The sequence below is a fragment of the Diplotaxodon limnothrissa genome, linkage group LG14 (genome assembly GCF_057381915.1).
Source record: "Diplotaxodon limnothrissa isolate DT_005_m linkage group LG14, D_limnothrissa_male_GT1.1, whole genome shotgun sequence".
NCBI lineage: Eukaryota > Metazoa > Chordata > Actinopteri > Cichliformes > Cichlidae > Diplotaxodon > Diplotaxodon limnothrissa.
In genome coordinates, this window is record NC_140609.1 from 40933172 (window position 1) to 40949109 (window position 15938).

Sequence of the window (15938 nt, forward strand, 5' to 3'; positions counted from 1 at the left end):
TAAGCCTTTATTACCACCTTTTTTCACCATAAACTCCTCTAGCTTACTTAACTGGGGAAAATTAAGGGATTTATTTTGCATAGATGAAATAAAGCTTCTAATTTGTAAATACTTAAAAAAGTGTTTTTGGGGGATTTGAAATTTTGAGACTAAATCCTCAAATGAGACCATTACTCCATCACAAAACAGATCACCCACTTTCTTAACACCTTTTACTGCCCAATCCTGAAACCCTGCATCCAACTTTCCTGGTACAAATAAGGCATTTCCCCAGATGGGGCTAAACTGAGAGAGATTGTTCTTAATATTCATCATTTCTTTTATTGTAAACCAGACTTCAATCATGTTTTGAACTATAGGATTATTTGTTTCTTTCTTTAACTGTTTGGATTTTGCAGAATATAAGTACAAATTTAATGGCATTTTAAGAGCATTTGCTTCCATCCCCACCCATGACGGGGTATTTTGGGATGAAAAATAAAATCTTATTGTCCTTAATTGAATAGCCAAATAGTACCAGTAAAAGTTGGGGCATTTCAACCCCCCTGTATCAAAGGGAAGGTACAACAAAGACAAACGAATACGAGGCTGCTTCTTGTTCCAGATAAACTCTCTGATTAGTGATGTTAATTTAGTAAATAATCCAGCAGGAGGAGCCAGTGGGACATTTTGAAACATATACAACAGTTCAGGTAATACATTCATTTTAAGAACACTTATCCTTCCAATAATTATTTATCTCTAATGGGTCTACTATAGTATTACCATTTGAATTTTCTAATTTTGTAATTGCCTTTTCAGATTCCATCTTTTTTATACGCCATGCCAGGAGTTTGCTGGGTTTTTCACCTTGGTCATAGAATTGTTGCTTTAATCTCAATAAATTAACAGCTGCTTTTTCACTTGTCATTTCATTATATTGCGTTCTCAATAGTAATAATTCTTTTACAATATACTCATTGTTTTGACCTGATTGAAAGCTAATCTCTTCTAAAATAAAATAAAAACAAAGTTAATTGATTAAAAACTAAAAAGAGATAAGGAATACTGGAGTATGTTTAATTTTAAAGTCAAAGCCTGCACCTCTGCATTTAGTATCTTTGTTTCTTTACAGGCAAATCAATTCAGAAAACTTTTTGGCTTTTTGAAAACTGTAAATATTATTCAATAGGACATATTATTATTATTATTATTGTTGTTGTTGTTGTTGTTATGGCCTTATTTAAAATATTGTATGTAAATAAGACCGATGATCCCAAGCCCAGAGGTAAATGTCCGACAGAATGGCTGAAAAGAAAAGAAAGAAGCGGCTGCAGGGGTTCATTCAAAGTTCAGACCTCAGCAAAATATATTCAGGTGACCATCGCAAGGTCATTTTCTGATGTCAGCCTCTGATCTTTAAAGTGAAAGTGCTGCAGCTCTCCACTACTCCACTCCTTCAGTCCTGTTCACGTGACTGTAAATGAAACCGATCAGAGAAAATCTGCAGACTTCAGAATATGAAAAGAAATGAAACTAAATGAAAGTGTGGGGAGTGTGCAGAGGCTCTGTAGAAGGACAGACTTCATGATGGGGATATAAATGGTAAGTGGCCTGTACTTCTATAGCGCTTTACACACCCATTCACACACTGGTGATGGCAGCTACATTGTAGCCACAGCCACCCTGGGGCGCACTGACAGAGGCGAGGCTGCCGGACACATCTTTGAAACATGTTAGTGAGCAAAAGAGTGAAATCAGAAGGAGATCTAATAGTATTTCACAAAAATCTTTTCAGGATGAAATCATGTAACAGACTTATTCTTGGAATAATTCAATGAGCAAACCAGACCAACATGTGTTGACTCCAAGTCTGCATCAGGGTCTGACAAATACAATCATTCAGGATTAAACACCAGCCCTGGGCGACAAACACCTGTGGTGAAGTATTTTAACCACTAGAGGGCGCAAAAATTAAAGCGTGAGGCCCAGACAAATCCAAACTGTAACAAAACCTCAGCAGAAGTTATTAATTATATTAATATTATTATTAATTATAAAAGCGAGTCTAAGAAAAAGGTAAATTCTGAATATTCTGCTAACTGTCGTGTTTGATTTCCTCCGAGGACGGCAGGTGTCCACAGTCAGGACAGGCTGACAGATTCAGAGGCTTTTGATGATACACCAGGACAAGTTCAGCGATACATGAGGAAGAGCTACGCAGGACCAGCTGAGAGATGAAGAGCATAGCCAGGCTGTTCTGTCTACTTCACCCGGTTTCCTTCTGGCAAAGGTACCCTCACTGCCATACTGAGAAAGTTTCCTCCCCCAGGCTGTTCAGCTATCTTAGTGAGGACCTTCACTGACATAATGGTTTCCTTAGCCCCTTACCCTAACCATTAAAAATTAATGCCTAACCCTAAACCATAACCTAATTGTAACCCTGACACTAAAACCACATTTTGAGCCTCAAAAAGGCTTCAAACTTGTGAGGACCGGTGAGTGTGTCCTCACAAGGGACTGTTGGTTCTCACAAGTATAGTAGAATGCAGATTTTGGTCCTCACAAAGATAGCTGGACAGGAACACACACACACACACACACTGAGTTACTTTTGCACAGCCCACTGTCATCGTTGCACTTTTCTTTTGTACTTCTGTCTGCTGTTGCACTGTTTTTGTTTTTAGCAGTTTTTGCACACTTGCACTTTCTGTGGTCCCATGTTTGTCTGTCATCTGTAGCACTGTGGTCTTGGAGGAATGTTGTCTCACTTCACTGTGCACATGGCTGGAATGACAATAAAGCCACTGGACTTTTTATCTCTCCATAATCCATCCTGTTTGTTAGGGTTAAACTAACGTGTTCAGAGTGGGATGGGCTGTTTGTCAGTGGTGGCAAGCAACGGTTGCGGCGCCCTCTATAGTAAAAGGCAGAGCCCCGTCAGCGAGCCCGGCTTAATACAAAGACATGTGAAATCATCCTAAAGCAACCTCACAGTTTCCAAGACAGCGTGAATGTGACTAAATAGTAAATGGCCTGTATTTATATAGCGCTTTAATTAGTCCCTAAGGACCCCAAAGCATTTTACACATCCAGTCATCCAGTCATTCACACACTGGTGATGGCAGCTACATTGTAGCCACAGCCACCCTGGGGCGCACTGACAGAGGCGAGGCTGCCGGACACTGGCGCCACCGGGCCCTCTGACCACCACCAGTAGGCAACGGGTGAAGTGTCTTGCCCAAGGACACAACGACCGAGACTGTCCGAGCCGGGAATCGAACCGGCAACTTTCCGATTACAAGACGAACTCCCAACTCTTGAGCCACGATCCTCTGCTGTTAGCGGTAACCACGAGGATTTATTCACAGTCTGCTGCTGTACAGAACAAATGTAGGTTACCATACAAAAACAGATGTGAGTGAGTGTAAATGCGCGCTGAGCGCAGCGCAGCAGGGCTGCGTTCACTGGGCGCGCGTCCCTGCAGCTGTGCAGATGTTTAGTGTTGTTTCAGCTCAAATGACAGAGATGCTCCACTTCCTCCTCTCGTGTCTGATATCTTCCTCCTCCCTGCTGGATTCCTCTTCCTCCCATTCTCCTGCAGAGCGAGGCAGCGTGGGCGGACGCAGCAGGACCGAAGATGACAAAGAAACAAACTGCTGGACCGGTCAACAGAAAATCCCCCAGAAATGTTTGTGTACACGTCGGCACATGAGCGCCGCTGTCACGATAACTATTCTTCACTGTATCCACAGCTCTGCCTACAAAGGTGCCTTGATGAGCATCATTTAGAAAGGACTTTGATCAGGTTCAACTTTTTTCATTTTGCAGAAAGTCTAAAAGATGTTGTATTAATCAAAGATGCATCTCTACGTTCATCGATGGCATACAGAGAATCAATGTGTGGAAGAAAGAACTGCTTCAAACACGTGATTTGGTATGAATGTAACACAAAGGAACAGTTTTTATACTTTGAATGTTGTGTTTGGGCAGTGGCACAGTGTGGTTTGGATCTTGTGTTAAATCTCGGTGAAAATCGTGACTGAAGTTACAAAGCATCTCACCCAAACACCATGTACTGTAGTTATGACGGTCGACACTCAGCGGTCGGCCCAGTCCAGTCTACGGCACGCTCCCCAGCTTTCATAGACAATCCTTTGAAAGTACGACTGCAGCAACATGCTACTGATGAACGCAATCACAAAGACGAGTACAGGTTTTCCTTAGCAACAGGTGGTTTCCAGGAGTCACTAACTGGTCTGGAGACCTTTGACCTGGACTCCAGCAGTACATCACCCACTCGCAGCCTGGTTTTGGGCCTTATTCTCTTGATCCCACCCGTAACCATAATTGTCACCAACCAAAGCTGTGGACGAGTTAAAGTCACGTGGTCAACATGCAAAACTGCAAATTGCACAGGGGCAGCTCACCCTGCTGTGCAGAGCTGCATCCAGTCAGAAGATTAAGACAGCGTGCAGTAAAGATGAAGCACCTGCTAATTAAAAACCACACCCTAAAAACACAGGTTAAAATCCTAAAACGACTTCCTGTGGGTGATACGAGTGGATGGATGAACTTTAGCATTACTGCACCTGATGCACAATAAACCCAAAGAACGATTTGAAGTGGACGGCGAGGTGCAGGAGGAGCCCCCATCATAGTGGAACAAAGGAAGAGAGGGAGAGATCTAAAAGGCTAAAATTGGAAAACGCTGGAGCTAAAAAAAAAGATGCAGTGAGAACATCTGCCCAGAAATAGTCTGAAACACATCCTGTTATCTGCTCAGAGCGACAGGTGAACAGTGCAGGACAAAACTCTGCACTCGGGTTTCTGCCGCCATGTCCTGTTTGGCCATCTTTGAATTTGAGGTTCTGATACATGTAAAGCAGCTGTTTCATATTTCACATCTTCACTAATTTCATGCAAACCAACAGACCCGGAATTACCCCGGGCCTCTGAGGGAAGTGGAAAAACAAGCTTCAATTAAAGAACCAACAGTTACAAGAACAAAGGAAACAGAATGAAGAGGCTGAGACGAGCAAAAATAACGCAGGGTGCAGGCTGGGAGGGGGGCAAAGGTCTAAAGCTCAACAGGAAGAAGGTTAGAAGCTTACAAGAAATGCAAACTTGGAACGAGAAGTGTTTACAGAAGGGATTCACCCGAAAACAAGGACGTGCACAACAGTGACAACAGAATGAAGCTGGCAGGAAGCAAAGTCGGGACAGAAAACATGTCAGTTTAAAACATGACAGGAAAAAACTAAAATCCCTGCAGATTAAAAAAGTTCAGATGAACCTGAGAAGCAAACTTTCAGCTCATGCTGGCTTCGTGTCGGCTCAGGTCTTTCTAAGGCAAATGTTTAAACCACAAATCAAAGAGGCAAAAGAATAAAGTCGCACTAACTGCTCGCTTCTAATCGGCCAATCGCGTGGCAGCGCCTCAGTGCACTCAGGCACGTAGATGCATTTTTTGGACACTCGTGGCATGTGAAGAGTTCTGGTTTTAAATCTTGTCACAGTTCAGAGACGGCACTGTGAAGGAGTTGCTCTCATGACACATCGAGCGATGCCATTGGTCAGCCAATCCAGCCACATCACATTTTTGGATGGTTGCTTAGAGCAGGTAGTCGAGTACTCGGTACCAGGTACCTGCACCTGTGGAAACCCTGAGAGTCGAGTACGCACTGATGGAAAAGGGCAGTGTGAGACAACCCCAACAGGAGTGGGTTTACAGCTGCAGGCCGCTGACCTTTTCCTTCCTCGTCTTTGGCAGCATGAGGTCACGACACTGTGTTTGGGTCTAATACCAGCAGGTTGCACCTCCGACTGTCACCGACGCCCTGACGCTGTACCAGCTGCTGCAGTGAAACGGACTCGCCTGCTGCATCGGTTTTTCTCTGCAGAGTTCAAACGACGGGGCATCCTTTCATTCCTAACGCATTACCCAGTCCACACCAGCGCACATATCAGCACCATATTCACAGGATTTTTAACGATATTCTCTTAACTATGGATTCTGGCAGCCCTGCTGCCCTTTTACTGTTGGACTTGTCAGCAGCTTTTGACACGGTTGACCACGACATTCTGTTATCACGGCTAGAATCGCATGCTGGCCTAAAAGGATCTGCCCTTCAGTGGTTTCGCTCCTACTTGACAGAAAGGTTCTTTTATGTCAATATGGGCCCCCACAACTCCAAATTAGCTCCTCTTAAATACGGCGTTCCTCAAGGCTCTATTTTGGGTCCCGCCCTCTTCGCACTCTATTTGCTGCCATTGGGCTCCATCTTCTCGCGGTACAGCATTTCATTTCATTGCTTTGCGGATGATCTACAGATTTATCTACCTTTAAAATCAGGATCAGATCAACCGCAGCTCTTATTACGCTGCTTTGACGATGTTAAACAGTGGTTATCATTAAATTTTTTACAGCTAAACGAAAACAAAACTGAGGTTGTCATTTTTGGCAATTTCAATCATATCGACAACACGTTGGGTACCCTCTCCTCGTATTGTAAAACACATGTAAAAAACCTCGGAGTTTACATTGATGGTTCTTTTAAATTGAATAAGCAGGTGAGTGCAGTAGTTCAGTCCTGTTTTTTTCAGCTAAGACAGCTAGCCAGGATAAAGCCATACCTTCCGGCTGACGTCTTCGAGCGTATCATCCACCTTTTTCTTACTTGCAGATTGGACTACTGCAATTCATTGTATTATGGCCTAGATCATGCCACCATCCATCGCCTTCAGATGGTTCAAAATGCTGCTGCTCGCCTGCTAACTGGTACCAAACGGAGAGAGCATATAACCCCAATTTTAGCCTCTTTACACTGGCTCCCTGTCCCCTACAGGATCCAATTTAAACTCTTACTTTTTGTTTTTAAGTCACTCAACGCCCGAGCCCCCCCCTACTTGTCAGAGCTCCTCTCTGCCTATGCTCCAGGAAAACCCACGAGATCTAGTTCAAAACTATTGTTGTCCATTCCACGGACTAACCTCAAATCTCGTGGTGATAGATCCTTCTCTGTGGCAGGTCCCAGACTTTGGAATAGTCTCCCCTTTGATATTAGATCTGCACAAACACTTGAGCAATTTAAATCATTACTAAAGACACACTTTTACGCTCTGGCTTTTAACACATTATGACCCAAGCATTTTGGATTTATCTGAATTAGTTAGTATTGTTTCAATTCTTCTATTTTATTGTTTCTATTGTTATTATTGTATTACACTGTAGTTTTTAATTTTATTGTTATTGTTAAGCACTTTGTGCAGCATCGGCTGTTGGAAATGTGCTATATAAATAAATCTGACCTTGACCTTGACCTGACCTTGACAGGTGATTAGAAACATCTGCTAACATCCAGCTGTGACGCAGCAAACACATCAGATTTTGCATTTGTGGAGTATTTGTCATGCAGAGGCCTCAGCAGTGTGTTGTAACATGCAACGGTCGGAGCAGGGTTATCATGTTTGCATAGACGTGTTAGTCAGACACAGAGGAGGAGGGCTCCTCTACGGGGGGAGGGGGGTTAGAGAGAGAGAGAGAGAGAGAGAGGAAGTGGAGTCCACTGCAGACTATAACAGCTCAGACTCAGCTGTCAGCAGCACTTCAGCTTCCCATTCACAGAGCAGGAAAGCAGACCACAGGTGAAGGCAACATCTGTATGGGAGCCTGAGCAACATCTGGAGTTTATGGTGAGAGAACCATCTGATGCACCTTTAAGCTGATGACAGAGCTGTGTTATTGGGTCAGTCTGTGATTAATGTAAGAGAGGTGTAGCTGTAGAGGCGTGATGCGTGTGGAGGCAGCGTGGTGGACCTCGGCTCACTGAGGCTCCGGAGCCCGAAGAAGCAGTAAAACCTGCCGGAGGCTCAAACAAACTGTTTCGGGATAAATCCGTCACAGGGGAAGAATGCTCCACCACGCTGCTCTCTGCTCGCTCAGCTGCTTCATGTGACTTTGTTCTGCGTTCAGAGCGCTTCTTACTTATAAAACTTTGTGGATGTTGTAAAGGTTATTTTTCTGTTGAGTGAAGGAAACATTAACACACGATCTGACCTTTCAGCTGCAAACCTGAGTGAGGCAACTCTGACATTTAGATAACATTAGCTCACATCGGTGCGGGCCAACTTATTACACGCACAGAAAACACTCAAAACTTTTTTTCTTTAAATATCTCAGAGGAAGGAAGGAAGGAAGGAAGGAAGGAAGGGAGATTAGAAGTGATCAAACATCAGAAGAGCTCAGAAAGTTTTAGAAAACTGAAAAAGCGCATCACCATCAGATGAGGACGTTTGTCGGTAATCTCCTCAGCTGATGGGATATTTGTCACGAGTGTGAACAGCAGATGTAAACGCCACGCTGTGGTGATGCGTTGCTCCCAGCTGCTGTCAGAAAGAGCGAAGTGTGAGGGCAGAAGCTGCGCTCTCCTGCAGCATGCATGGATGAAACAAACACACGGAGAGCAGGATGTTCAAAAGAGCTCAAAGGTGCAAATGAATCAGATGAACTCAACAGTTTTGCTCTAAACGAGCGGCTGCAGAAAGATTTTCAGCAGCCAACTGTAACCTCGGTTGTGGTTTCCACATTAATATAAGTGTGCCAGCTGTTGCTCGCTTATACCTGCACAGGCTGGCGGCATGTGCTGTTTTATTAATGTCGTTTCATCCAGCAGGTTTCTGTTTGGTTTACTGATTCAAGAATGTGGAAACATGTCACGTAATGTCAACAGTATGAGAAAACGAGCCCAAAAACAAACACAAACAAGCTCATAAACACGCACAAACACACGTCAGGATGTAACGGCGCACGAACGCAGGAGCCCGAGCGTGAGGACAGATTCTGCTGCAGGACGCGCAGCTTACAGAAATATAACAGTCAGAGCTGCAAGGAAAAACACTTCTGTGACATGATTGAGGCTGACTTCATGTTTTACTCAGAAATCCTTCAGTTGTGTTTTGTGTCAGTTTGATCTTTTATTTCTGACCACAGAGTCAAAAACAGGGTTTGTACTGACGCTGCAGAGGAAGAGCCGCTGGTTTGTGGTCGAGCTGCACTGAAGATTCAGATGAAGTGATGTGGTCATGTTTTCATGCTAAACCAAAGGGTTCTTTTTCTTAACCTACTTGTGTGTGTGTGTGTGTGTGTGTGTGTGTGTGTGTGTGTGTGTGTGTGTGTGTGTGTGTGTGTGTGTGTGTGTGTGTGTGTGTGTGTGTGGGTGCGTTCACATGCATGCTGAGAAGTGGAAAAAACAGCGACCAAAGAAATGACAGCAACAAACCATCCACACCGCCAAAGGTATCAAAAAAACCACAGAGGGTTAATGTGTGGATTCATTTCTTCTCACATCCCCAAACTCGTGAGGATGTGCCGACAAATCTATCCATACTGGTTACATACTGGTTACATACTGGTTACATACTGGTCCTGGTCAGTTATCAGAGCCCAGATTAGCAGAATATCTGGTTTTGTTGTGCTTGTAGTTTTTTCTGGTTTACTCTGTGCTGGGTCGCCTGTTTCCCCTCCTTCCTTCAGCTTGTTGTTAGTTTGTTTCTGGTTTTCACTTTGATCTGTTGCAGCTGACGCATTTAAGTTTGATTTAACGAGTTTAAAGTGCTAAAAATAAAGCTGTGGCCAGCAAGTAGCAACAACTACCCACAGTCTGTAATATTTTTATATTCTACATAGATCTGCTCTGTGAAAGTCTCTCACTGGAGTAGGTGTCACACAATTGGTCAGTTTGGTGCAGGAAAAGAGTGAAAGTCTGACTCGGAGAGCCTGGATAAACAGAGGCCGCTGATAACCACCGTCAGCATAGCTGCTGTCTCTGCCTTTGGTCGACTGGGCTAACACAGAGGCAGCCTGGCTGCGTCTGTCCTGCTCTGCAAGCTGGTACCTAATGTCCTTTAATGCACATATTAAACACATATGTAAGACTGCTTTCTTCCATTTGTGCAACATCTCTAAAGTTAGAAATATCCTGTCTCAGAGTGACGCTGAAAAACTAGTTCATGCATTTATTACTTCCAGGCTGGACGACTGTAATTCATTATTATCAGGAAGTCCTAAAAACTCCCTGAAAAGCCTTCAGCTAATCCAAAATGCTGCTTTGGATTCAGGAGACAGAGACTATCTCTACTCTTAAGATTAAGTTTTTAACTTCCCCCTTTGGTAAATCTTATCCTTAGACCTGGATTAGGTGACCTTAGGTGGCCTCAGTGTGGTCTTCTGCTGCTGAAGCCCACCTGCCTCATGGTTTAACATGCTGTGTGCTTTGGTCCAGCAGTCAGTCCACAGTGGATAAAGAAACAGCCTGATACAGAAACCTTTTTCACCTGGGTGGGTGAGGTGAATTTCTATTTGTAATAACAGCATTGATGTAGTCCTGTCACAGGAGGCCCGGAGTGATGTGCTTGGCCTCGTCTGCACCAATCAAAGTCACTGACACTGAAACCTTCACTGTTTGTGCCCGACAAACACTGTGTGGTTCAGACCATCCAGGAAATGGATGCTCTTGTTTTACTGAGTATGAGTGTTTTACTATCGAGTCAGAACAAATGGGGTCTGCTGGTCTGATTCGTGAGAGCTTCAGTTTCAAAGAAGTGAGTTTGTTTCCATAACTGAGTCACAGCAAACAAACAAATGCTCAGGAATGACATCGGGGAGCTGGATGAGACTCGTTTACTTAACAAATGATTCCTGTGAATGTTTACAGCCTTCACACAATGGCTGGAGTTATAAGCAAACTTCCCTTTAAGTCTCATAAACATGAAATATCAGTGAAGGTCCTGCACCACGTCCTGTGCCTGTCAAAGGTAAAAGCAGAAGCTTTGCAGCTGTTATTGCATAGTCAGCATCCTCTCAGTGTGTATGATCAGATACTACAGATGCAAACTTTGGGAACTTGTATCCCAAAAGAATGCAGAGTCCACGAAGTCCAGGACGCAGGTCCAGGAACCGGGCTTAGCTAACGTCTCTGAGCTGAGCTCTGGTGTTACAGTGGACATGACACACACATGTTTAAAGGCTAATTTCCCTCCTGCTCTAAAAAACGGTCTTATTTAAGTCCGTCTGTGAAGCTGACGTCTTCAGAGTTTGTAGCGCCATCTTGTGCCACTACAGTGCTGTCATGTGGTTGGTTGGTTGCCACTAACAGACTTACATTAGCTTATGTTAGCTAACTAGTGATAGAATCAATGATGCAGTGGAAAACAAGGAAACTAAACTAAAAGCAGTCTAAGGGGTACTTTTGCGCTGCCCGTGGCAGCAGAAGTGGGTTTGATCCTAAACTGTCCACACCCGTCAGCAGTAAGTGGTTCTCCACCCATCGCTAGCTGCACTGAAACAGGAAAATCCACCTGTTAGCTGTTTGTGTTTGTAGCGCACTTTATGGATGTGGAGGAGAGTCAAGTGCACCGCTGGTTTACCAAGCTCGAGTCCAGCACGCCTTAGGTTTGCTTGGGGTTGCAGACGAACAGTGCAGGCAGCTGGCAGAGCAGATGTTCACAAGATGTAATCGGCATTATTTTAAGCAATGTTAAAGTCTTAGCCCTGCAACTAGGGCTGGGTATCGTCACTGATTTCTAGAATCGATTCGATTCACAAGGTCCCGAATCGATTCAATCCACGATTCGATTCTAATTGAATCGGGGAAATTTTGCCTCAGACAGTCAGAAATATTATAATTATAAAAGAGTGGATGGATGGTTAAAGTCTAATTTAACATGAAGTTATATCAGGGTAAAGTCTGGGGAATCCTGGTATCGGCGCTCCGTTGATAGTGGATTCCTTTCCCGGGTTTATTTTTGAACTCAGAGTTTGTTGAGCCTGCTTCCTGGAGTGATGTGATATCAAAAAAACTTTATGTTTGTTCTTGTTCTCTGAAAAGACCCTCGTAAGGGTCGATAATATAACACGTTGGTGCATTTAGTCGACATGATCGTCCCCTGTGGCTCGCTCTGAGCTGCAGCAAACAAAGGAACAGGCCATTTATTGGTGGCTCTGGCACAGGAAGTAAACATCCTCGTTCTAAAGCTGTGGGCATTCAGTGGCTTTATGAGACAATCAGCAATGTGGAGATGGTAGGAAAAGAGGAACAGCACACTGCAGGGACACGCCACACGCTGCCTGATCAGGAGTTTAGCTGCTTCCCTGAAATGGAAACTGCTGTCTGATCCTTCTTCATATCGGCTCTTCTGATCCACAGTGGAAGTGTCCATCTCCACACAGGATTTCTTATTCACTAACAGCTTCTGTTGACTGGTGTAGGTGCACAAGAAACCAAATAGTGTTTCAGGTGGAATTAAAGCCAGCAGGTTGTGTGGTTAGTGCAGGAATGACCACTAGCAGAAATCTGAGGTTAAAAATAACTTTACTAGCACGGGAACACGCGATGCAGCCGGTGCTGTCCTGTCAAACCCGACCGTAAGTGTTTTCACAGCGCAGATGAAGGACGAGAGCGCTGCGTGTTGGACTGGGATGAATCAGGATCGGAGGGAAGTGCGTGAAGAGCAGGACAAAGGAAGCGTCCGTGAAACCTTGTTTGTGCACGTGCCCAGTGTAAACAGAGCAGCTCACTGCATGAACACAAAAGGTTTTTTCAGCCGAGCAGCACAGAAACAACGTAACACTGAACATGGGTTAAAGCACAAATGCAGATTCAGGCCTTCAGCGGTCGTTACTTTGTGCTCTGTCATAACACCATGACGCCGCTGTGGTGGTGCATGCAGACAGTCTGCAGCTCTGTCAGTGGAAACCAAACACTGACCACAGAGAGTCTGTCCACCTCCTCCAAGTGACGATTACGTTTATCACTCATTTCAAAGAGAATGATTCTGCAGGTGGAGCCACAGAGCGTCACCTCTGTCACTGATTTCTCCCGTTTTATTAATGCCAATGAAAAATGTTTCCTGTAATCGTCCTAAAGCTCGTACTGTGTTCTTCGTGTTTGCAGGGATGGCTCACAACAACTCCACCAGCCTACTGTCCAACCAGACGGCAGACTTCAACAGCGTCTTCACCCTGAAGATCCTGCCCCTGCTCTACTTTGTGATCTTTCTGGTGGGTTCGCTTCTGAATGGCGGAGCCGCCTGTATCTTCTTCAGAGTGCCCGCCGACTCTGGGCTGGTGGTCTACCTGAAGAACATGGTGGTGGCCGACCTCCTCATGCTGTGCACCTACCCGTTCAGGATCGTGGCTCAGCTGGAACTCGGCGGCTGGTACATCCACGTGATCGTCTGCCGCTACAGCGCTGTGATCTTCTACTGCTCCATGTACATGGGGATCCTCTTCATGGGCTTAATTAGCCTCGAGCGCTACGTCAAGATTGTCCGAACCTCCCCCTCCTCCATCACCACCACCTCCTGCAGGACAAGAGTAGCCAGGATCTTTTCCCTGCACCACCTGCAGAACCCCAAGTGTGCCCGGGTGTTGGCCGTCCTCTCTTGGACCCTCCTCACCGTTTTCCTCATGCCCAACAGCTTGCTGACGAGCAAGGAAGCCAACAAGGAAAACGCCCGCAAGTGCATGGATCTGAAGACGGCGCTGGGCAAAGAGTGGCACCGGGTGTCCTCGATCTTCAGCGTCTCAATGTTCTGGGTGACTCTGGCGGTCCTCGCCTTCTGCTATGCCTCCATCTCCCGCCGCATCTACCAGTCGTACCGCCGGGTTCGCTGCGATAACAGCGACGTCTGCCGCAAGTCCAACCGGAGCATCTTCAGCATCCTGGTGGTGTTCTTCATCTGCTTCGTGCCGTACCACGTCTGCCGCATCCCCTACACGCTGAGCCAGATGCCGGAGTCGAGCTTCAGCCGGTACGCCCGCTTCCTGCTGCTGCAGGTGAAAGAGGGGACGCTCTTCCTGTCAGCACTCAATGTCTGCCTCGACCCCATCATCTACTTCCTCATGTGCCGAACCTTCAGAGAATCGCTGCTGAGAAAAGTGTCGCGGCGAGAGAGGAGGAGGAGGAGGTCCCTGACCACGGCGCAGAGTCTGAGCAACATTTAGAAGGCGAGGAGAGGAGACAAGGCAAATAAGGCAGCGGCAAGGAGAGGAGAAGACCCCTGAGGAGACGTGAGGAGACGCAAAACCTAAATGTTGAAGCTGAAATCATGTATTTTTTTTATTTGCTGTAATAAAATTGCTCTCTTGTGTTTGTTTCTCGGTCTGATAGAAAAGTGTGTAAATCAGGAGTTGTATGTGTAAAATAGAAAGAGACATGAATGTATATTTTTATCCCTTTATGTGTACATAAGAGAAGTATTCAGAGCTTCAGTTCTTGGTTTTATTTATTGTTCTGACCAAAAGCAGGACAGAGAGGACAGGGAAGGTCAGCGAGGAAGAGGAAGTGTTGACGTGGAAGTGAAACTGAACTGTGATGAGTGGGCATCAAACCTGCAGCATTAAAGTCCGTTCATGCAGAATCTGCTGATTTGCTCACGAGTCGCCTCTTTTTAGAAGCTCGTGTCAAACCGCAGGACGAGCAGCAATCTGACTGTGATGTCATAGTGTTCCTGCTGTCAGAGTCATTACAACTGCTTTATGATGTCTGTATTTTAAATAAAGCTTTTCCTTCTTCTAAAATAACTCCTATTTAGTCATGTTTTCAATCTCTGCTCACTGCAGCTGATGCCTCTCTGCTGCCATCAGGTGGTCATATCTGTCATTACATGTTTGTTTGCAGGTACACGAGGAGCAGCAGAGTGGGATAAAAAATATTAATAACTATTTTGCTGACATTTTAAAATCCCTCTTTTTAAAGTAAATTAAATGAGGTGATAGTACCTGTTCCTCAAAAACACAAAGTTAAAGGGGAAAAAATGGAGTGTAATGGAACCCTGTGACCAGCAGGGGGCGCTGATGACATTCCCAGTAAAGGTATTGTTAAATCACACGTGGCCAGTCTGAATCACAGCTCTGACATCAAAAACACATATTTTGGGAGTTTTTAAAGGCAGCAGTGAAGAATTGAGACTGATTGATGTTACAGCTGTTTCTGTCATCTTTTGGTGTGTGTGTGTGTGTGTGTGTGTGTGTGTGTGTGTGTGTGTGAGCACGCAGATAAGCATTGATCATAAACAGAGACAGATGTGATAAAGCAATGACAGCAGCAGACGTGCAGGATAAACTTGGACAGTGTGCAGTGACGGGAGTTGGAGCTTCAGGTTAAGCTCATGATGCTCGTTAGTATCATTTGAGGAATTCCTCCTTCCTGTACAGCAGCCATCAGCATATAACCTCGAGCAGCAGCATTTTCAAAATCATCACATCAGAACTGTTTGCAGTGAGTATCTCACACCAGAGAGACACAGGGAGAGGGAGGGGGAGCCGGGACCAGGCAGGGGTCATGACTTCATCTGAAAGTCAAACATCTACCTCCCTGTCTGCCGTTACCGAATCCTCCCACAGATTCCAGCTCAGTGCCGAGCTTCGTCAGAGAATCAAAGAGCGATTGTGTGCGTGCAAAATCAAAAGAGAAACCGAACGCTCCATTAGCCAGCCAGCATGACAGAGAGGAGAAGAGCCCGTGAAAGCTTTCAGCAGGGCTGCCCGACCTGCTCAGGTGAGCTGCATCCTTAATCACCGGGTCAGCTCCACCCACCGATTACTTGGAAGAGATGGGGAGATAAGGTGAACGCTGAGAGCAAGGCCAGACCTGTCGCTGTCACCGCACAGGTGAAGAGATCACAGCCAGCCGATGATGGAAAATCTACCTTTAATAATCAGATTTATCTTAAAGCGAGCCTTTTCTCCGCTGCACCTCTACAACCGATCTTAGGCTGCCTCCACATGCACCCACCGAGAATCCCCGTAGAAAGATTTCTTCATGATCGTTATTCCAAAAACATGTCCTGACAGTTTGCCCTCCAGAGCAGAGACAAACCAGCCTGAGGCAGTTTGAATATTTCCCTCTGTGCTGCGCAGAGATCAGGCTGATAGGGTAACAGTCAGGCTCTCCCAT

At 45.3% G+C, this 15938-nt stretch overlaps 1 protein-coding gene across 1 annotated transcript; it reads left to right on the top strand.

The window, feature by feature from the left end:
- The first annotated feature begins 7616 nt into the window (after positions 1 to 7616).
- LOC146619532 (P2Y purinoceptor 14) lies at positions 7617 to 14073 on the top strand. The gene is made up of 2 exons (XM_085371522.1): positions 7617 to 7674; positions 12933 to 14073. The coding sequence occupies exon 2, from the start codon at positions 12935 to 12937 to the stop codon at positions 13982 to 13984; it is 1050 nt and encodes a 349-aa protein (XP_085227648.1). The 5' UTR covers positions 7617 to 7674; positions 12933 to 12934; the 3' UTR covers positions 13985 to 14073.
- The last annotated feature ends 1865 nt before the right edge of the window (positions 14074 to 15938 follow it).